Below are 22,820 nucleotides of genomic sequence, written 5' to 3'. Positions count from 1 at the left end.
TTTCTCTTAGGTCTTCTGTGTGTTTTCTGACTCTGGAAGTTTATGGGTGGTTGTTGAGGATGGATGATCTTCCTTTTCTTTATCAGCCTTTTAGAAGGATACCGGCACCTTCCTGATATTAAGAGCCACTGGAGTGTGAAATGATTTCCCAGGAGAAGTGACAGAATGCCTTAGCAACAGAGATATTTAAAAGATGACTGAATTTCAGACCAGAGGATAATTCTGCATTAGCAAGGAAATGAGTAAGTGATCTAAAATGAGTAATTTTTGCTCCTCTGCGATACATTGCATGGCACAGGGAGTTCTGCAAAACGTTCTGAAGAAAAAAAAAAGGAAGCTAATTTTTTTTCCTGGTGATTGCCAAACGCAAGTTTTAGGGACTAATACCTGCACAACACCTTAGTTAGACTTCATTTGAGAGATATTGCTACCCAAGGATACATACAGAGATGTGAAAGTCCTTGTTCAGCCTGCCAGGTAACTATAAAACTACTGGCATTCAGTGAGCTACCCAGTAGTGGGAGCCATATAAGGGGGAAGCACTGGGGTAATATGTGGGGCCAGCTGTAGAACGGGCTTTCCAAGCTTTTCTTTTTGTTTTGCTTTTTTTTTTAAAGGTAGTACATGTGTTCCCTGCCTCTGGTCTCTCTGAAGGACCAGCCTTGGGGCAGTACTGCTTTCAGTGACACATGGCATCTAAATAAATACAAACTACGCACCAGGTCAAAAATTTCAAGGCATCAAACCAAATAGTTCACTTCCATGAATAGTTCCAGTACCAAATAGACCCCTTTTTTTTTTCTTCCTGATTGTAAAGCACTGACTGGACAAATGTCATTCAGTGTGTGACTCCAGAGGTATGCTGAATGACAGAAAGTCAGGTGGGCTCCCTTTGCTTCAGAAATAAGCACAGTGAGACACTTGCTGTGAGAGCAAAAGAATAATCTGCTCAGTGGTGGCCACTACCCAGGCCAGGCATGGCATTATGGAGACACAGCAAATCAGCTTTGCAATGTGTTTTGTTGGTATATTCAGCCTTCTATCTATGCCAAGCTATAAAGCATGGATCAGACCGGATCTGGGCTTGGTTCCAAACCTCCTCCAGCTTCAGGGGAGCATGGATTAATATTCAGCCCTGGGGCTTGGTTCTGCCTATAAATCAATCTACTGTAATTCCTTAGGAAAAGTCAGACCTGTGAATTATCCACAAAGTCACAGAAGAGAAGCCAAAGCTCTGTGTCTGAACATGTTTCCTTCACCTGCCCTGAACAGCCAGTAAATAAATCCAGGTGGAGCCTTTTGGTAATTCTGGATTGCTAATGTGAGCATTTGCAGGAAGCAAATTAGCAGGAAGGTGCAAGTTTTCCCCAGCAGCCTTTGGTAGGGTTCTTGTACCCTAAAGCACAGTTCAAAGCAAGGCAGAGATAAAGCAGCGAGAGACTTGCCTGCGTTCTGGACTTGAGCCTCAGCACTCCCCATTACCAGGCCTTTGGATTAATGTGACAGCTTCCCTGCCTCTCTAGATATGCCACCACATTGATAGTAAGTGCTACAGGGGATTGCCTACAGCTTGCACGTCCTGATGGTGAAAAGGCTTGAGGTCAAGTTTTCCAATAAGATATGAGCAGGAAACCATGCTTACACCAACAGAGAGTAATAAACAGGTGTAAAAAGGAGATGGCAATTAAGAAATGAGATACAGGGCAGATGAGGGATCAATAAAGTTGTTTTGTTTAGATTGAGGTCTCTTTCAGGCCTGTCTTCTGTGATCCCAAATATTCATCCTTTTCCACCTTCTTACTGTATTACTACTTGTTACATTAATGACAAATACGTCTCATTATTGCTGCTACCATCAGTAATAGCAGCAGTTTATCAGCAGTGTTTATTAAGTCAAATTCTGTGCCAACATAAATCTTTCCCTCCCAACACAATTTAATGTCATCTAAGCTAGTAGTGCTGGAGACAGTTAGCTCTGCTGCAGCCTGTCAGGGTTTGCTAGGCATCCCAGACCTGCCAGCCTACCATCCTAAGCCTTTACCAACAGCTTCCTTTTCCCTTTTCCCTGCTACTTTGCTTGCTTTTGGAAGCTGAAATGAATTTTGTTTTTCCAGCAAAGACCTATTGGCAATTCCCAATGGAGGTATTCCAAGTCCTGCTCTGAAGAACCGTGCTGGTCCCCCATTTTTTCTGTGAAGCACTGGGCAACTCACTCACGTGAGCAGCTCATGACCCTGTCCGTAGGCAGAATGCAGCTGTTTGATATTTGATACTGCTTCCAACGCAAATGTGTTAGTACCAAAAATAGCAGAATTCCTTACTTGATTTCTGTTTGTCCTCCTGCTTTTCGGGCAATTTGAACCAGCTCCTTCCCGTACCTCTCTTCTGCTTGAGCTCTGTTAAAAGAAAAGCTTTCTCAATTTCTCCTAGTGGTAGCAGCATCGTGTTTACAAAGCTCTTCTTGTAATTGCATCTGAGGTAGGAAATGTGAGAAATAGCATTTCCTTATTTCTTCTATCTTCATTTTCTCCATCTCTTCTATTCCAGTGCTAGCAGTTACCTCTAAAATATTTTGGTTGAGCTATTTCTAGAAGAAATGAGAGAAAACAAATGCTCATCTTCATGACTTTGATCAGACTATGGATTCAGCCAGAAGATGATGCATGAAGGGAAATGTAATGAAGATGCTCAGGAACCTCTTTTGCAGAAGAAAGCTAAAATGTGAGGGCTGACTTGGTGGCCAAAGTGAAGGCTTGGAGGGAAGGAAGAGTGGGTGCCAAAGGATCTCTTCAAAAAGAGGTTGTGAGTGAGTGGGAAGTGGGAGTAATAGGAAAGCACTGGGTACATAAGATGCTTTCTTGAGTGCTGCAGTGGAGGCAGAGGGGGAAGTAACTGTGCTGGTTATAAGGTGAGGCCCTTCAGTTTGGGATGGGGGTGGGACGACGATGTGATGCAATGCCTCACCTAATGGGGAACTGTAACTCATGACTCAGGAAAGTGGTTCTGTTTCCATGGTTAATAAAGGAATAGAATGATTTCTTGACTGCTTTCCCCTCCCCCAGCTCCAGAAGAAGTTTCTCATCTCTTTGAAAAAAGATTTATTTATTTTTTTTCTCATAAAATGTTTTAAAACCTGTGTGTAAGGCCAAGGCAGAACTGGGTTTTCAGCCTTTTTGCCTTTTTGTAGCTGCTGAATACTGTCGAATGGTCAACACAGATAACAGCGTGGTTAGGATGATTATTATTTTACGTTTTGCTTAAGGTAAGTCCAGTTCTCAGGAGTGATTTTGAAGCGTTCCATAGGCTTTTGAGCCTGTGACTAAGCACCTTGGAGAGACACATTATTTGTGCAAAAGAAGGAATTGTGATGCAGGCATCACAAGTGAAAGTTGTGCAGTCCCACTGCTTTGTTCTCAGACCTGCCTTCCTGCTCAGCCCCTGAGCTTGATAATTGCTACACACTGAGCTCAAGCAGTTTGCTTGGGGTGAGACTTCTGGTACTGCCACAGAGAAGCTGTTTGGGTGCATCTCTGTTTGAGAACATCTGACTGCACCTTTGCATGTCGGTCTGTGTGTGACACCTAGCTTGCAGCTAGCTGGACGTGTGGGCTGGTGCTTCTGGTGAAATCTCACATGCAGGTTTGCAGCTTTATGTGCAGCATATTGAGGCAAACAAGAATGGCCAGCTCTTAAGCCAGTCCCAGCTTTTGCAAAACCATTGTGTCAAATCTTTCTCAGACCTCACCCCAGACTGTGCTAGCTTAGAGTCAGACAGGTCTGACAGGTTGCTGACATCTTTTCACTACTTGGTGCCATCTTTCCCACTTTCTGATGCTCTTGCATGCAGCTTTTGGGTTTCCCTGCAGCAACCAACAGCTGGAACGTGTTTTGTTTTAAATCTAGGGCTTTGTTATGAAATGTGACCTCTTTGTCAGTGCCCAAGCTCCTCAGCTCTCGGCTGGATCAGGCAGGGCTATTGTGAACAAAGGTAACTGATCAGGGTGGGAAGCTGGAGTCCATACAGCCGGGGCAGAGGTGCCAGCACTCAGGGCAGCTGCTGCAGGGGCCCTTGTTGAAATTCTGGCACCAAACCCAAGAGACAGATAGAGGGCCTGTGTACACTCACTGCAGTGGTTTGGGGTGTACAAACACTCATGAAAACACCCTGTTCTTGCAGTGTTCAGATCTGCAAAATGACTCTAAATGTATTTTTTCTCCTCTGCGGAAAGTCTTTTGTTGCCTCTACCACAAAGCAGGAAGAACTTTGTCCTGCAACTCGCAGCAAAACCTCTAATACGTTTTGAACCATAGGCAAGCGTGGCATCAGATGTGTGCTGCAGTGCAGAGCTGCCTGAAGCCTGCAATGCAATTCTGATTTCTGTAAGTTATGAGTCACAAAGGAGCTATTTTAAGCAGATAAAGTGAAGCTACAGGCAGGCTGATGTGACTTCAGGACTCTGTGACATGTGGCAATAAAATATGCTTCCACTGGTGATCAAGAAAAGCAATTCAAATAGCTTTGGATTTTGATGGGAGACTCTTCACACTTGGAAATAATGAATTTTCAGTTTGACAGCTCACATCCCCGTGAAAGTTCCACTGCTTGAAAAGTAGCCTTTAGAAAAGCAACCTAAAACCAGAAAACTGGATGGGGCAGCGTGGGAGGAAAAGGGAGGCTGTGGCTGGGGAAGGCAGAGCGATATTCATACAGAGGCAGGATCACCTGCTGAATATATAATTCATAGTGTGGAGGCTTCCTAGCAGGTCATACATGAGTTCTGTGCTTCACACTGCACATTGCTACTGTTTGAAACTCAGCTATCTCAAAACAGAACCAAATCTAAATCTTTTTTCTAAGTCAGAATTACAAAAATGAGCGGCGAAGTTGGAGCAGCTGTGTAATATTTATTTTCTCACCCAGAGAAGTGTTAGCTGTGCACAGCTGTTGCTGAGGGGCTCCGAGGAGTGTGTAAGGATGGAGATAAAGCACACTACTGTTACTCAAATTCTGGTGAGGGGGGCAAATGATGCAGGATGTTCTGAGGAGCTGGGAAGGACTTTTGGTAGCATCTTGCAGAGCTTTATCTGTACTTGAAAAATGGCCCTTTTTTATAGTTACAGGAAGCTGAAACACAGCATGCGGCCACAGCACGTTTAATGAGAAAGAAAAATGTACAAGTCATTAGTTTCCTGTTGAATGTGGAAACTTGGTAGTGCTTCTTGCTGTGGATTTGTGTTCTACTAGAGTATTACGGTCCGATAACTACCTGAGCCTTAATGAAGCTCTGGATTTTTGATCCTATCATCCCTCTCTTCTCTCCTTAAACTTTTGAGGTTTCTTTGGATTATCTACCTTCACAAATCATGTCAAAATGCTGGAAAATTATCCGTGGGAGAAAAGCTATGTTAATATATGCAGGTCTGCCTGCAGCAGGGCATTTGGACCTCGATGGTCCTTGAGATCCCTTCCAACCCAAGCCATTTTGTGGCCAGATGACTTTATAATCCCTCTCCTAGCCCATCTCTATCATTCACCTTGTCTCTTCCCTCATAAGATATAACTGGCGTAAAATTCTCATTTATTTTGTTTCGTTTTCAGAACTTTATACTTGGAGCTGTCTAAACAGCCCTGAGGAGTACAGGCCCAGGAATGGATCACCACCTCAGTGGTTTATTTGACCACCTTTGGTCGCTCAGCAGCTGTGACCACTTTAGGATTCACCTCAGTTGGGCTTTTCTAGACGAACCAGTGCCATTATTGAATTCGGCAACAGCCTTACTATGTCTTTTGGGATGCACAGTGAGAGACAAAATTGTGTCTGTTCAAGCTTTTTGCACCCAAACTTTCTCACCTTTGCTTAAGCAAATCCTCCACGTCTTTGCACATCCTCCTCCCATCCAGCAGTCGCTGTACGAGCACCTCGAAGCCAGTGTGTAAGGTGAACTCCTTGCACTGAGGACAGAAAGATGAAGAGATTAGATAGTTTGTGCACAAAGCTTACAGGTCTAGGAGACACTTACCGTCAGTCATCTGAAACAAGTCCTATTCCTGGAAAATCCAAATGTACCTTTAGGTTTGCCCTGGGCAGCAGCAGCCAGAGCAGAGCTAAAGGCGCTGTAAAATCTTTGTTTAAATCCAGATCATTTTATAATAATGAAGAAGTGAAGTGAGTCCCACATTTCGCTGTGCCAAAAAGCTGTCATTTGGAGGAGTCCTGCTGAGCATTGGGTGTGGGATTTATGTGCAGTGGCTCCTCTTCCTCTGCGTCAGTCACCTCACCGCTGTGCCTCCTTAGCTGGTACAGAGGTGTTGGTTCTTTCCCTTCACAGTGTCTGATGGGTTGCTATGGTATGGCTTTGAGAGAAAAACAATGCTGATGACACGGCAGTGTTTGAGCTGTTGCTGAGCCGGCAAGCAGTCGACTGGCTGGACATCAGTCAGTGAGTGGTGAGCAATTGCTTGTGCATCACTTGTTCTGTGTGTATTATTATCATTTTGTGTGTGCTATTATCATCACTATTATCCTTTTTTCCTCTTCCTTTTGTGTCTTATTAAATAGTTATTATCTCAACACACGAGTTCTACTTCAGGCTTTTTCCATTCTCTTCCCTATCCCCCTGGGAGTGGAGGGTGAATGAGTGGCCATACAGTGCTGAGCTGCTTTCAGGGTAAACCAGCACCACCGCAGGGCTCTCAGTAGGAGTGACATGCTGTCTAGATGCAGGTGGCGAGGTGACAACCTTGGCATGTGCAGTGGGGAGAAAGGAAAGAAAGTAGGATGATGGTTCACGTGGCTCTACCAGCAAAGGGTCTGCTCTACAGAGCCAGGCAGAACAATAATGTAGATAACAGGTGATGGAGAGTGTGCAGCGGACCCACTCTTATCACTGTTGTAACAGTACTCAACTGATGATGGGATTACACATGCTCATCTGACACATATAATTACCCTTTATGAAACAGGATCTCAAAACCAAAACATCCGTTTCCCTCCTGTTTCAAAAGGCTAGTTACAGACGTGGGCCCTGAGAAGCAATCTTGCTATGAAATACATGAAAGGAGGAAGGCAGAAAGGTTATTGCTAATACCCAGGCAATTTTATTTTTATTTTTTGAGAACTTCTCAAGGGCAGATGGTGTTGCTGCTGTAAAACCTCTCATTAATCACTCACTCTGCCTGGCAGAAACCACTCAGATGTGCCACAACAAGCTCGCAGCACAAAAATTTTGATTGCATATTTCCAGATGCAATAAGCTATATCCTGTGGCTGTGTGCACAGCTCCCCTGTCACAGAAATGCTGCCCGTGGGTTATTATACGGGTCTGTGTCACCCCAGCAGGCAGGCGTACTGCTACAAGCAACCAACAGAAAGTGAAAAGTGCTCTATCATGTTACTTTGCTGTTTCTGCACAACATATCTCTGTACAACAAATGCTAAAATCCACTGTCTACTTCTTTTAAACTGGTGCAGATGGTGTAATGAAAGAGTAGCAAATGCTGCATATCAGTGAGCCACCAACAAATTCCCTAAATGGAGAATGCAATGCCTATTCATTATTAGGCCCAAGCTCAGTCTCTCTTCCTCCCCCAGTCACCCACAGATGCAGCAGGGTGTCTGCTGGTCATTCGAAGGACCTGAGAAAACTACTAATGGACTTGATTCAGCCATTTGGACACCTCGTTCCAACCAAAAAAACACAAGGGGAAGAAGTCATGCCGTTTTAAAAACTGCACCAGGGTCCGCTCTGCCGTGGTGACCGAGTGAATGAATTTTGCAACGTGTCTAAGCAGAGAACCTCACTTCTGCATTAATAGGTCCTTTCAAAGCTGTGCTGCTGTGTCTGGCACAGCCATGCTTTCTTGTTGGAGCTCTGCACATGGGCCTGCCTCCAGGACACAAGCTGCTGGGTTTGTTCTGGTATTAAAGGGACAATTTTGTGCTGCTCACTACTGCTTAGGACCGATTCTGTCTTCCATCATTTTGCCTTCCAGTCTCATTACTTCAAAGACCTCAGAAATGCAAAAGACAGACTTTGCCCATTATAAATACAGGAATGTTTTAGCCGTTTAAAAGAGAGATCTTTCTGTACGCATTAACACAAAATCTGCAATAGCACTTGCACGTTCCCAGATCACAGGGTTCCTGCCAGGCAGGACACAGGAGCAGTATGCTCAAGGTTTGTTCTGCACATCCACATGCATGTACATGAAGCACAAAGCAGCCAGTACCTTACCTGACAGCTCTGCTTCCTGCTTGCTGCCTGCAAGTATGATTTGAATATGTTGAAAACGTATCTGCTTTCTCTTACCCCAGGCTCAAATGCTATCAGATACCTCCAGCACAGCATTTCATTCTACAACAACAGCTGCTCCCAGACCATCCTTAATGTTTGATGCTGGTATCTGCAGCAAATAGATTGCATGAAATCAATCCCGACGCTGGCTCTCAGAACCCTTCCTCCAGCTCTGCCATTCCCATTTCAGCACAGCCACCAGCCTCTTCTTCACCCTCTTCACACTCCTTGTTCTCCTTCTGTGTCTGTTCAAAGTCCTGCTTTGTCTTTCTTCTCTGGTTTTTTAAGGATCTCCTAGCAATACAACTGATCTCACGTTTTCTTTGTCAAGACAGCAAGACTGTATCATGTTAGAACAACTCTTGAGCCTTGATGAGCTGATTGGCCCTCATTCTATTTTCCTTTTACTGTTTTGTGTTATAATTAGTGTTTGTGTCAATTGATTTTTGTAGTGGCAGTTGAAGTTGCAATGCTCAGCTGATGCTTGGGCACCTCTCAGCTGGGACTATGTGATGGTTGTAAGAAATGATGAATAGTCAGAGGACATTTGGGTGGGTTTTAATATAAATTAGATATTCCTTTTTAGATAAGGATATGGTTAGATAAGGATATTCCTTATTAGATAAAGAGTACATTCATTAAAGCTGTAAAAGTAAGAGTTTCACTCAGAGAGTGAACTGAAACAGGTTGCCCAAGGAGGCTGTGGATGCCCCATCCCTGCAGGCATTCAAGGCCAGGCTGGATGTGGCTCTAGGCAGCCTGGTCTGCTGGTTGGTGACCCTGCACACAGCAGGGGGTTGGAACTGGATGAGCATGAGTGGTCCTTTTCAACCCAGGCCATTCTGTGATGCTATGAAAACGTCAATTGTTCTGTTACTTAGAAGAGAGCAATTCAAATTGCCCCCAATAATTTGTTAACATTGCCAAGTAAGTAATTTACTCAAGCAAAGCACGTGCAACTGTGAAAGAGGATTTATTCATTGTCACTTTAATAAAAAGGATTAGTTAATCCATGCTGTCCAACAGACCTGTAATAACAAGTAAGAAGAGCATTTGACAAAGGGCTATCAGTGTTGCAGGCAGGTTTATACTGCTCTGAGATTTTTCCATTAATCCTTCATGTGTACTTGGGTCTCTGCCTTGGAGCCAGGGGTTTTGCTTCTCATCAGGAGAATCACAGCTAAAGCAGAGGCAGCATTTTGTTGCTGTGCCTGTTCACAGAAGTTGCCTCCTGCCAGTAGTAGAGGTGATGCTTTTCCCTCAGAAATAGAGCAACACGGCTGAAAGCACCAACTTTATACTGCTGTTTACCCAGAATAGCTTTTCCTAGCATACTTGAGAGGAGGCAGGAAAGGCTGCAAACTGAAGCTGCCAGCAAGTGCACTAGGATATACCTTCTTCTTATTTTTCCTGTGGCATAAAGGCGCTGCTCCTTCATGTTACTGGTGTTACCAAAACAACTGCGTGCATTGGGACTGCAGTTTTCTGCAGAAGTTTTCCCATAGGCAATCATGCAAGTAACCATTAGGAGTTAATTGTGGCAGAGAGTGGCTGGCTCTGAGCTACTTCTGCAGCCATTAGGGCTCTGGGAACTTTGGTAGTGAAGGCTACAAGTGGGAGGCCTGATGGTGTCAACGCCCTGCCCAGGGCAAAGATGGCTGAGCAGCAGCATGGCTTGTCCTTCCTTCCTGCTGGCTAAAGGTGAATCACTTTGTGCCAAGTCTTAGGGCTCTAATTAGCTGAGCACTGGCTTTGCAGTGCCTCTCTTATGAGCCCAGTGCTCAGAAGGTGTCTGCAAGGCTCTCTGATGAAAGTCATGAGAGTGCTATTGCAATAATATCAAGAAGCAAAGACAAACTGTTTTACTGGTAACTAAAGCATGAGCTTGTGAATAGCTGTTAGAAGTTACCGGACTGAAGCAAAATTGTCCATGCCTTCATGCAAAAGCTAAATCGTGCAACCTTATTTGTCCACCCGCTGTTATTCAGGAGGTGATGTGGATTATGTCACTGGGGTTTTGCAAAATAAGGGAGAGCAGGCAGGCTGAGGTTAGCAGTCTACTTTTCTTTCGTTTCTTGTAAAACTACCCTTTGCACTATAGAAACATGAATTTGAGGGTTATAGAGTGCTCTCTTGGGACCTTTCGTTATCATTTCAGGAGTTGACATGGGTATCTTTTAAATGAGGCTTAGTTTGCAATTACACTACTGTCTTTGTTACCTAAGTCTGCAATGCAGTATTTTCCTGGGCCAGACAGCATAGATGCGTATCTTGAATGATGTCTTCAAAAATCAGAGAAGAAAAAAAACATTGCTTTTGTAGCATTCCAATATACCAAGTTGATAGATTGCTATCTCACACTTCTCTGTCTAGCGGGGTAGGCTGGAGAACTTAAAATGAAGGCAGAGATTCTCATCAAATTTCAATTCTGCAGGAGCTACAGTGTAAAACAATAAATTGAAATTGATATTTCACAAACTCTGCAGCAGCATTGCACAAGTGGTGGCATTGAGCAACTGGTTGCTTCTCTGTTGTGTTTTGCTCCCTATGACACTGTAGATTTTTGCAGAGAAGGAAATGGTTGTTCTGCAACAAGAGGAATTTGCTCCTCAGCTTCCTGTGCCCTCGCCCTCCTCACTCACATCCTGGGTAAGGTGCTCTTGCAGTCATGCTGTGCCATTATTTGCATGCCCACAAAGCCATTGCTGCACAAAAGCCTTCCTGACTTTTGCAGGTGAGCTGGCTGGCAGAGTAATGGTGCACACTGAGAAGGCTTCCAGTCCAGTAAGAGGACTCTGCTTGTGCTGCTACCTCCGTTTTAGCTTTCCTCCTTAACTCTTCAATAATGTTCTGAGAGTGCACAAAGTTTCCTGGGGAAGAAATCATGTAGCTGAAGTGAGAAATGGGACAGGAGATAACAAAATCCCTCCCTGGTTTGGAAGCAGAGCTGGATGTGGCTTGGTCTGATGGTTGGAGACCCTGCATGTGGCAGGAAGTTGAAACTAGAGGATCTTTGAGGTCCTTATCAACCCAGGCCATTCTATGATTCCATTCTATGTGACACAGGCTAGACATAGTGACCTTCCTTTCCTCTTCTTTTCACGTGGTGACTTTAGAGATTGGCTGACATGGGAGCCAACAGGGAGGCCTGCAGCAGGCATTGCACGTTGCTGTCACAGGCAGGTTTGGAGGCACAGCCCTGCTGGCCAAGCTGCCCTCTGCAGCCAGGCAGATAAGCATTTCAACACTGAAATCAGACATTGGTTCAGTATCCTAATAATTGGCACACAAGAGAAACTGGAAGTAAAATAAGGCGAAATAGAACATTAAAGTAGAGAGCACTTCTGTTTTATACAAAATAGTGATCAGAGTTTATTTTTGTTTCTGTTCCGCTTTAGTTCTGCTTCCAGGTCTCTTTTATGCAGAGAGCTCCTTTCCTTCTGCAAACACTGTGTAGGAGAGGATGCTGTGGGACAATCCTGCCTTGCTCAGGCACAGCAGCAGCTGTTCAGGAGCTCACACACTGCCCCTGGCTCCAGGCCTGCTTAGTTTGGAACTTAATTTAAAAACTCCTTCTCTTCCTTGTCTTAGAAAACCTTGATTTGTTTTCTGGTAGTCTTGGAAAAGGTATTAAGGACAATGTGCTGTTGCACCAATGCTCTCAGCAACCCTGATAAGAGGAGCTGGACATTTTGCTGGGGGGTTTTCACAGCACAAAGTGGGGCAAAGCTTCAGGAAATCTACCTAGAGTGTTGCTGTACAAATTAATTTCCGACTGGGCGCCACTGCAATGTCCACATGTTGTCATTTCCATTTATGAGAGATCTTTACCACTTAAGTAGTCATTTTCAACCTATCCTGCTCCTCAATATGATGTCGCACATTCTCACAAAGACTTGGGGACTTTCAAGATATGACAGAAGCAAACCAACTCTGGGCTTACAGAAACTCCCTAATCAACTTTAGGAGGAAGTTTTTCACACAGAGGGTGGTGAGGCACTGTTACAGGTTGCCCAAGGAGGCTGTGGATGCCCCATACCCTGCAGGCATTCAAGGCCAGGCTGGATGTGGCTCTGGGCAGCCTGGGCTGCTGGTTGGTGGCCTGCACACAGCAGGGGGTTGGAACGGGATGAGCATTGTGCTCCTTTTCAACCCAGGCCATTCTATGATTCTATGAAACAGAAACTAACCTGCCTAAACAGAACCCCTTGCTGCTTGGCTTCCACCTAATGCTGAAGACTTACAGCAAATACCTGATGGTTTCCATCTCAAGCAAAAATGAAGTTGCACCAAAAGAGCCAGGGAATTTTTCAATTCCTTAGCCTTGAACAGGGACATTTCCTCACCCCACTGAAGAGGCACTGAACTCCATTTATAGTAAAGGAGCAATTCTTTAGGGAACTGAGATGCTGTTGGGATCTGGATGCACATTTTCAGTATCTTTTTTTTTCTCTTTTCTTGTCCTTGATGCCCTCAGCACAGAGCCATGACCTGAGCTGTCACCTCGTCCCAGCCTCAAACCCCCACATTCCTACTGAACAACATGGGGAACTTTGTAAGTTACGGAAGTGTGGTTGCTGAGAAATGTTTTATTACAAAACCTAGATTAAACAGGAGATTAAACAAGTGCTTAATTTGCCATCTGCCAGCCAGAATCTACCTTGCTGCAGCATGGCATGAAAGCAAAATATGGAGCTCTTTTTGAGCTCAGAGGAGCTGACGAATATCAAAAAATGATCTCTTTATGAAGCAGCCTAATTTTCCTTCCATACAAATATGAAATAATCAGAAGTGGATTGAAATTCAGTCTTCCATTGTGCCCGCAGAGGAAACAGGATCAGTGTCCCTGGTCAGGGAGTGTAAATTTTGGAGACTGATGCCACTGCTCAATGCATAGCGGGCAGTGCATGTCTCGAGGGAGGGATGGGATGGGTAATGAACTGCCCAGTCCTGGCAGAGAGGAGGATTTGGACATGCTGTTCACCTCCTCAGCCTACTTCAGCAAACCTGAGGGCTGCTGCTTTGATCTCTGCTTGAAGCGCTGCTCCAATTTGCAGCCTCTGTTTCAAGACGTGTGACAAATACTTTTAGATCTATGCTGTGTTCATCAGACATATCTACGTATATGAGAGTGAAAAGAGTTTGAGTCACCTTTTCTGTATCTAAAACACACAGCAATGCCACAATTAAAGTCAGCATAAATAAGAATCCCCCATTTCCCTGTGTCCAAACCAAACCACTTTTGCAGAGCAGGAGAGATCAAATCAAAGTGGACATACCTTTGTAAAAATACAAACAAAATTATCATTGTGACTTCATCCATCGGCCATTCTGAACCACCCAACCCTCAGTTGCAGCACGATCGTCAGAAAAAAATAATAAAGTGTAACCACTAAAGACCTAATTGTTTTTAATTAGAAATTACTGAACTTACTTGATCTAAAATGAGCTTTCCACCAACCCGTTCATCTACCTGCTCTAGAAAGTCTTCCAAGGCCTTTGTGCTGCACTTAGCTCTTGCCCAGGTACCCTTTGCCCTTGCAGAAAGATGCTCAAGCCTGGTATACCATGTTCAGGCCATAACTGACAGAGCACACAACCAAAAGCTGCAGAAGTAATACTGCAGTCCTTCATTTCCAGCTCATCACCAAGGAAATGAACTGCCCTGAATGTGCTGTCATTGGTTCCTCGCACGGCCCATAGGCAGTGTACCAGGAATATGGGAGGTGGAAGAAGCTGTTAATGTGTTTGCCTCACTATCAGTACCAGTTCATTTGAGTTTCATTTTAATTGTTGTGCTCTGCTTAGAAGTGTTTCCTGGAACATCAGTATTTCCACAGCCGCGAGTAAGCAAGGATTCTTGTGATTTCTTGTGGTTTCAGTGACTGTTCTGAGACTGCAACCCCCCTCCCCAGGGTGCTTCTTGTTGCCTTAGTGAGTAAAGCATTTTGGCCACAGTGGAAACTATGGAAGAATACAGAGAGAAATAACACAGAGAAGGGGAATAGGGCAGTATCTTCCATGGAGATGAAGTTGACCTCACAACAAACACAGGCATTCAGCTGGCCAGTCAGTCTGACTTCTCCAAGCTGGTTCTCATTTTGTTCCCCATTTCTGCTCACATCCACCAACATGGGCATGTGCTGGCTGTAAGCAGGGCTGCTGTCAGCACAGGGATGTGACCATAAGTCTGCCTCTAGTCACACTTTCTGTAGTGCAGAGAGTTGCAGGACGTACTGACAGTGGAGCTTGCCTGCTCTACAGTGTGCGGTGAGATTAATTATTTTGGTTTGCCTCGTGTCTGTAAATACAGCTACAACCAGTACAATCCACTCCCATCCAAATGGAAGCTGGGGGGGCCCACCTGTGGAGCTGAGATGCCAGCACAGAAGGTTTGGTGTCTGTCCAAACCCATTTCAGAAAGCAGCTCCACAAGGTGTAACAGCCTCTGCAGGAAAGGTGGCACCTGGTCTAAAAGAGGCATCCTAGGGCGAAACTGTGATTAGGATTTCTTGGGTATATTGTCGAGTAAGTCCAGAAAATAGTCCTGCTGTGACACATAATGTATCTTTTATAGTCATTTCATAGGGTAAGTGCTCACAAGAAGTAAAATTATTTATGAAAGAGATTACTTCTGTTTGGGCATTTAGTGTTACGTGAGAAATCTGTGGCAGCAGGCGAGAGCCTCACGTATGAGGCAGATTTTTGCTTTAAACCCAGTGTAGACAATAATCTAAAGCCAAACAAGAAAGATTTTCAAAGATCTTTGTCTATCTCAGGCTTGTCTTAAGCACCTACATGGCTCCCAGTGCTGCAGCGTCTGATCACAGTGTTTTGTAGATACAGAATTCTGCAGCCAGAATGATGCTGCTGAGTGGCCAGGAATGGCCACGTCTCACCAGGCTGCTGCGGAGCAGCGTGGCAGAGAAAATATAAATTGAAGGAAAAGGCCACAATGGGAATTCTGGTGGAACATCAAATGAGTACAAGGACGTAGAAGGAGATCAAGAAAGAAAAGGGAAAGACTTTCCCTTCGGGTAAATGGGTTTTTGTAACAAAAATTGAATATTGCTCAGATCCCTCCTATTGATATAATCCTGTTAATGTGAAATTCAGGTGGAAGCAGAGGCCATTAGCAGGGAATTTACCTGCCCACCTAATGTGATTACACAGGTAACATCGCTTGCATTCATACAATGGGACAGTGAGAATATTAATGCCTTGAGCAATTGCCTACTATCAAAACTGATTTGTCTTTTCTTCTTATTAATGTTTTCCAAAAAGTATTGTCTGAGGATAGGAAACTATTACAAAGGAGTGCATCTCAGTGGGGGTTTTAAGCAACTTTCTTTTAAACCATTAAACCAGCGTGTGTGGAAGATACCAAAACAAAAAGAGTAATAAAAGCAGAGTGGTTTTAGCCCAGGCTGTGGTTACACAGACAATAAAAAAAATAGCAGAAATAGGAAACTTTTAGCATAGTCCTGGCACTGCCACATTTGATAGGCAAAAAGCGAGGATAAAAATGAGATGAGCAATGAGGAAAAGTTTGCATGTTCCTGAAACACAGCACAGCCTAGGAAGATGGAGGGACTTTGCAGCAGAATGAATGGTGTTCTTTCTGTTCTGGTTGAGGAAGATGTGTTGTTGCAGGGAATTGTGTAAGTATTTCACAGTGCTGTAGCTACTGAAGGAACTGCCTGGCCAAAAGCTTGCTGATGGTAAGAGCAGAGATGTTGAATTCCAGGGGGAGAGTGCAGCCATGCCTTTAGACAGGTCTCGGAGATGAAGGCAGGTACGGCTGTGACATGACGGTACTTCTTGGGTTTTAACCATGAGGGCTGTCTCAGTTGATGGCAAAAGTGAACAAAGCAGATAGTTGCTCACTGAGGCAAACTGAGAAAATGTATTTCCGTTCCTTTAACGGGCGCAGCAGAACGTTATGAATGCAAAAATAATTGCTGATCTTGTGATTTTGGGGGCAAGCTGTGCTCTTTTGCTACGTTGTGCAATATCCTGTAAGTTTTCTTTTTAAAAGAGTTATTACTGCACAGCTAAAACTACCATAGCATATCCGGATATAGTTCAGTCCAATTAAACAAGCTTGGCAGTATTATGTTCAAGCCAAACAATATTAAAAACAAAGACGCTTTCCTTTAAAGCAGATGGTAGCTTCAAAGCCAAGCCAGGATGATATTCATGACTAAGGCCAGGAGTGAAGCTTGGGGAAGAGGAGCCACAAAGAACTGGCCTGGCCAGATTGCTGAGTGGCGTTAATCACCCTGCTGAGCCCATGGGACATGCCTGGTTTATCCCAGCTAAAGACCAAGATCCTAGAAAGTAAATACACAAAATGTATTGGTTCTAAAAGTCAGATTGCACTTTGTGGAAGGACGTCGAGAAATGCAAAAGCTGAATTTCCTGCAGTTGCACTGGGCTGTGGTTGTGCCATACTTTGTGCATCTGAGCATGCAGTTAGTAACTGCATAAAGAAGAGTAAGGGAGAGCCTTGTGTGGGTGTGCCCTGGCACAGTTTGGGTTAACATCAAAAGGAACATTTGTATTTCCTCATTACAGTTTTTTTTAACTGGTTAAATCCTATAGAGTTGGGGCTGGGGGTGCCTGGAGGAAAGCAGGGCCCCACAGCCATCTGCCTGGCTCCTTCAGACCAGGAGAAGGTTTACCCTGCAGGAAGAGGGGATGGAAAGAAAGCACAGAAAGCAAACAGGCGGTGAAGAACCAGTTCTACTTAGCTTGATAAGGGAATGGCAGGAGGATTTCATCTGCCTTCATGTCAAGTCAGCACCAGGTGCTGGAAAAATGTTTGCCTAGACAGGAGAAACTATTGAACTTGCTCTTTACCCAACCTGGCAGTGTTTTGGCTTTATGTCTTTGGGGTCCTTTTTTCTGGTTTTCTCCTTAACTCCAGAAGCAGCTGTGTTCTCAAGCACCACTTCTGGTCCTTTGCCCCGTGCTGCTGGATGTTCCGTGCGTGCCCTATGGCACACAGCAGCAGCCCTGGGCTCCCCAGGAGGGTGAGCAGCAGCACTTTGCACCTGGCTGGCTTAGTTGATGCTGTGCAAGGGATTCCACTGGCCTACTACCCCACACTTGAACAGTGTGCTTTTGCTTAGAGACAAATTTCTTTTTTTTAACAAACTGAATTTAAAGCACAGAATTAGGATAAAGTCGGCTTGAAACTGTATTCAGAGCCAAGCTGTATTAACAAAATGTTTTAAATACATACGTATTTAGTGGAGGAAACATGGCAGAAACGCTCACTTACCCAAAATGCATCTTTAAACTGCATCTGTGTCATTATGATCGGCCTGGGGAGGGCAAAGGTCCTTCAGCAGGTTGGCTCTCAGATGGCAGCAGCAGCACCGGCTTTTTGCAGTTGTTCCTGTGCCCCAGCCAAGGCAGAAAGGGGAGCACATCCACACAGCTGTCTCTTCTAAAGTCACGCTGGTGAAAAATAGCATCAGGCAGTTTCAGGCAGCTCGGTGTAATGACCTGTAGCTGTGAAGGGACAGAGAGGGGAAAAAAAGCTCTTGCTCACACACAGAGGCACGCGTGAACGTAGCAACCCAGCGCCAAACCAGTTTCTCTTCTGGTAAACAGTTAATATTGAAATGAGGAAGCACGGAGATGTCAAGTGATGTCAGTCTGTGCCATGTGTGCATGCGAGCGGCTGGCAGAAAGAGAAAAGGAAGAAAGCAGAATTCAGCAATGTGATTTTGATCAGCTACAGGAGGGGAGAGAGCAATTAAAACGCAAAGGAAGCCAGCACAATACAGAGAGAGAAGCTGGGGAGGAAACCAGAGTCAAACCGTCATGTAACGATGTGGTCTCACACAGAATAACAAAGCAAAAGAAATGGAAGAAATGTACGTGTGTGCCACGTTTCTCTCACACCTCCTGGGGCTGGCAGAGACCCCTATATTTGTGCATGGGAACTGGAGCTGCAAAAATCTGTTTTGCAAATGAAAATGCTTTTCAAGACTGGTTAAAGTGAGGACGTTGCAGTTGTGCAGTTGTCTGAGCACATGTGCAGAGATACCTATGTGTGCATATGGAGAAGGGCTCTGATTTGCCTCCCTTATGTAAATGCTGCTATGAATAAGCAGGATAGGTGAAATTTAGAAGTAAAACCCAAACTCTAGAAACACTTGTGGTAAAAGATGTAAGAGTTTATTAGCAGAAAGACCTGAAATGAAGCAAAACAAGTGCATCTGTGAACCGTCAGCATGCCCACACCCAGCACTGCACTGAGACAGAGACCTGCAAGCAGCCACATCAGGGAAAGGCTTTATTGCACTGCAGCTGCAGGTAATTAACGCTCATGTCTGATGCTTACATGACACCCTCGTCAAAATACCTTTCCTACACGTCCAGTTGTCCCTGTCCACCTCCCTGGGATGTGTTAGGGGTTCTGTATCTTAAAATACTCGCTGATATTTTTAAGGAGTAGGTAAAAGGAAAAAGCTCCTACTCTAGTTGCCTATGTAAAAACATGTCCTTCCACACCAAGAGCGTACCTGGGCTAACAGCTGTACCTAATTAGCACTGCTGGTGATGCCCAGCTCTGCCAGCTCTCCTACTGCTCCCCAGGGGCAGTCCTTGGGCAGGAAGTCTCAGCTCTGTTGAGCTCCAGTGGGGCGCTGAGATGTGCGCAGAGACCTGCAGCAGTGTGTGTGGCTGGAGTTTTCTGTGATCACCTGGTTAGCAACTTGTCCTGCCAGGCTGCTAGAAGATAGAACTGGCACATCTACTTCTTGATGGCCTGAAGGTAAGCAATGCAGGGTGCAGGGATCACACACGCAGAAAGGGAAATTGAAATGCATGCAGGCAGGAGAGGGCAGAACAGAGAGTGTGAAAGGCCAGAGCTGGGAACCTCTTTGATTGTCATGAGTGGCAGGAAAATTTGTTCATAACTCAAGGGATGGAGATGGAGAAATGCAAGGATTCCCTGCAGGGGTGCTGAGGAGGAATGAGCAGAGGTTTCTTTCACAAGTGATAATTGCCTGAAAGAAAACACGTTTTGAGGGCAAGACACTTGATGTGTTAGAAAAAAAGTCTTTTAAAGAATGTTTTATCTCAGTCTATCGAAGATGGAATCTCATCTTTCCTATTTCCAAATTACAGCTTTTGAAGTTGATAGCTTTGCTCTGTTGGAGTTCATGAAATATGCATCCAGTGAAGGCAAAAGAAACAAAAAGCAAAAAACAACCAAACATTTTGGCCATCCAAGAAGGTTGACTGCTTGCTAGTTGTGTTTAGTTCAGCTCGACCCAAAGGCCCTGAGCTGCACGGAAGTGCTGGCAGGGCAGCAGGGCCTGAGCTCACCAAGATGCCTGGGAGCCCAAGTCCTGTGGCAGTCAGTGAGATCCTCTGTGCTGTGGTGGATGGAGGTTTGAGCCTTTCTTATTCATCTTTTCATTTAGAGAGCAATGGGAGTGGTAATGGAGAAACGAGAAGCTACAGAAGCTTCAGAAAACAAAGATCCTCTTGAAAAATGAACAGCCCACTAGAATGGATCTTTCAGCAGAACGATGATACGTCTGCAGTTAGACAAATCAGAGCCTGTCTGGCTGAAAAGCCCTTCATCACACAGAGCTCTTATTCCAGCACAACGTGGGGATACACGGCTCACTCAGGAGCTGCTGGAGTGCTGCCTCTGAGAAGGGCTGTGACTCCTTGTGCTTTGGTCCTTGTCAGTATGTTTTCATGGGAGTATCCCTAACATTTAGGAAGCCGGAGTGATTTGATCATCCTTTTTAGGGACAAGGTGATTGGATGAGTGCTATGCATGGAGAAGAAGGCCTCCAGTATGCTTACTGGTTGGAATTTTATACCCGATGCTCCTTTTTCATTGTGTTGAACACAGAATGAAGCACTTCTTGTGCTCTGTAACCACAGCATTTGCTGGAGATGCTTGATGCTAAGTGCCCTGCAAACAGAAAAGTGTGAGGGGTTCTAAGTAATATGTAATACGTAGAGATGTTTAGTATCATGAGAAGCACTACGTAAGGTTCCTTTGGCATATCTAGCAAATCTTCTGTATATTTTCTCACTTAGAAACATCCCCAGTATTTTTTGTTGAGTAGAAATGCAGAACCCACGACCCCGTCAGGCGCTCAGGAATGACAGCAATCCTTGAGCTCTGTCTCTCATACTCCTCTCATGATAAGCTAGGAAGGAGAGCAGAGGACTGGTACCAACATTTGTGCTGCTTGTAATCCTGCAGTGCCAGAAATCCTCATCAGGTGGATCACAGGCCAGCTCTGTCAGTGGTTATGCCTAATATTTAACACTGCTCCGTCTTGTTTTTCTGCTGTCGTTAAAATTGAAAAGATCATTACTAGCTTTCTCAAAACAATTGTGCTTTTCAATTATTTGCAGTGCGTTCCTTGTGGATTGCTTTTTCAGTATCTTCATTTAGATCAGATAGGCCAGTAAAATAATACTCTTGGTGAGCCTTTCCTTATGCCTGCACACCAGCAGCATTCAGAGGGGTTGCAGCACACATCCATGCAAGTAGCTTTTATGCAGCATAAAGGATTCTGCTTTGCGGACTGAATTCTTGTGGTTTCATGTGTGTTTTTCTTTTGGTCCATTGTTTAGAGCTATCCCATCTGACCACAGCCTGAACCAGACCCCTAGAAGTTGTGCAGGCAGAAGTCATGCAGCAGGTCGATCAGATCTGCTCTGAGTCTTTAGAAGGGGATGCTGGAGTGAAACGCAGCTGACTGCTCTCAGCTTCCAGAATAACTCAGTTTTGTCTGGTGAGGTTTGTGATTGGAGAGAAAATGAGAAAAGAGGGCAAGACAGGCAGAAACACTGAATGCTGATACTATGGCCCTAAGAAAGCAGACAAGAGCCATCCCATTTTTATTTTTTCTTTTCTGTCTTTCTCCAGGCGTTGCTGGAGTAGGCACAGAGATGTGTAAGGAGGAGGGGATAGTTCAGTGTGTCTTTTGGAGGTCTGCTCAGCTGCAGGATGCCCTACATGGAGGCTTCTCCAAAACAAAGCATCAGCTGCACCTGCCAGAGCAATGGCACAAGAGACACTCCTTTGTCTCCATGTTTGAGCTCATGTGGTCACTTCTAAAGCTCAAATACTGTGCAAATCCTTCTGTAAGAGCTGGCAGGGGGAAGCACAGTTCAGACATGCTAGGTGAGGGACAAGCTTCCCCCCAGGCACAGCGGAGCAGCTTCCCCATCACTTCTGTGTTGTCTGGGTGGGCACTGGTGAACAGAAGCGGTGCCTGTTTGCTTTGGCCAACCTAGGTGCTAGATTAAATTATCAAAAGCCAGAAATCTTTTTTGGATTGTGCAGCACTGTTAGGCTTTCCTTCTTAAAGAAGTGCGATTTTGAAGCCATTATCAGAAATCAAAAGAAGTCAGCATTAATTTACTCTAGGAATTACTGAAACATTCAGCGTTACAGGGCTGAGCTTCGCGCTTCTCCAAATCCACATCACAGTTTATTAACAATTACATCGTCTCCTTTTGAAGGACTGCTTTTCTACGTCCATAAAATTAGATTAAGAGCTACATATTTGGGAAGGCTGCAGCTCTCTTCCCAGCACACAGTGAGCTAAGCTCTAATAATACCTAATAATAAGACTGAAATGAGCACTAAATTGGGTGTTTGGCACAGATTCTGAGATGTGAGCTCTATGAATTGTGTGGTCTTTGGTATTCTACTGGTCTTGCTGCAACTTCTTCCTATTCCCAATTTTGCAAGTGACTGCAACCCAACAAACGACTCTGAGCTGTGACCAAGAGCCAACCATAGAGGCACTTTTTATCTCCTCCCTTTGGGAGCTGTTTTCAAGCTGGTTACCAAGTGTGAAGTTGAATTGGTTAAGATTTGTCTCAAAATTCCAGTCTATTCTGCTAGGCTCTGTTCAGAGCACTCAGCTGATTCCAGTGACTTCCTAGGGGATGAAAAGTGAATGTATGTGCTTTCCTAAACTGAATCTGTCATGCTATAAAACTTCTGGGTTATTTCAAGTAATCACAAACAGAACAGTACTCACTTTTGTGAATGACAAGGGTGGAGATTTCAGCTGAGGTTGATTTTTTGATATTACTACTACAACTGTTGTGCAGTGTCTCAGTGGTTTAGATTTCCCTCTATCCCAAATTTAAACAAACAAAAAAAAAACCCAAACCACCACCACGCTACTTTTGCAAGCATGTTCTGAAAATGCTAACTACAAACTTAGGGGTTTTTGGCATCTAGATCTGATAATATCCCTTCAGCATACAAAACCTAAGAACGCTGCCAGGGAATGCACAATGCTACCTTCACGTGGTGTAGTGGAGATGCTCTCAGTATTCCAAGCAGCGTTCAGGCATCATTCCCAAATCAATTAGGAGGAGCTGATCACTCCCTAATCAACTTTAGGAGGAAGTTTTTCACACAGAAGGTGGTGAGGCACTGCAACAGGCTGCCCAAGGAGGCTGTGGATGCCCCATCCCTGCAGGCATTCAAGGCCAGGCTGGATGTGGCTCTG

The 22,820-nt window shown here is 44.7% G+C and overlaps 2 protein-coding genes across 6 annotated transcripts in view; one reads left to right on the top strand and one right to left on the bottom strand.

Annotated features, from left to right (window-relative positions):
* PSTPIP1 (proline-serine-threonine phosphatase interacting protein 1) overlaps positions 1–18,119 on the bottom strand; it is a 46,142-nt gene extending 28,023 nt beyond the window's left edge. For 4 of the 5 annotated variants that reach the window (XM_042824079.1, XM_042824082.1, XM_042824083.1 and 1 more), the window contains exons 1-3: positions 17,582–18,119; positions 5,853–5,953; positions 2,322–2,396 (exon numbers count right to left, since the gene is read on the bottom strand). In XM_042824079.1, the coding sequence (XP_042680013.1) occupies positions 2,322–2,396; positions 5,853–5,953; positions 17,582–17,592 (187 nt within the window). In that variant the 5' untranslated portion in view covers positions 17,593–18,119. The remainder of the gene's footprint in view (positions 1–2,321; positions 2,397–5,852; positions 5,954–17,581) is intronic. The other variant, XM_042824080.1, reaches the window with a different exon arrangement.
* Positions 18,120–19,032: 913 nt separating this feature from the next.
* Positions 19,033–22,820, top strand: part of SCAPER (S-phase cyclin A associated protein in the ER) — a 161,336-nt gene continuing 157,548 nt past the window's right edge. Inside the window, exon 1 of the mRNA XM_042824622.1 lies at positions 19,033–19,084. The gene's annotated coding sequence lies outside the window, so the exon portion shown is untranslated. The remainder of the gene's footprint in view (positions 19,085–22,820) is intronic.

This window comes from Centrocercus urophasianus, unplaced genomic scaffold (genome assembly GCF_019232065.1).
Source record: "Centrocercus urophasianus isolate 14NV4802_14NV808 unplaced genomic scaffold, USGS_Curo_1.0 seq_23, whole genome shotgun sequence".
Classification (NCBI taxonomy): domain Eukaryota; kingdom Metazoa; phylum Chordata; class Aves; order Galliformes; family Phasianidae; genus Centrocercus; species Centrocercus urophasianus.
The sequence above is the reverse complement of the archived record's forward strand: the minus strand, read 5'-3'. Positions and strand labels throughout refer to the sequence as shown.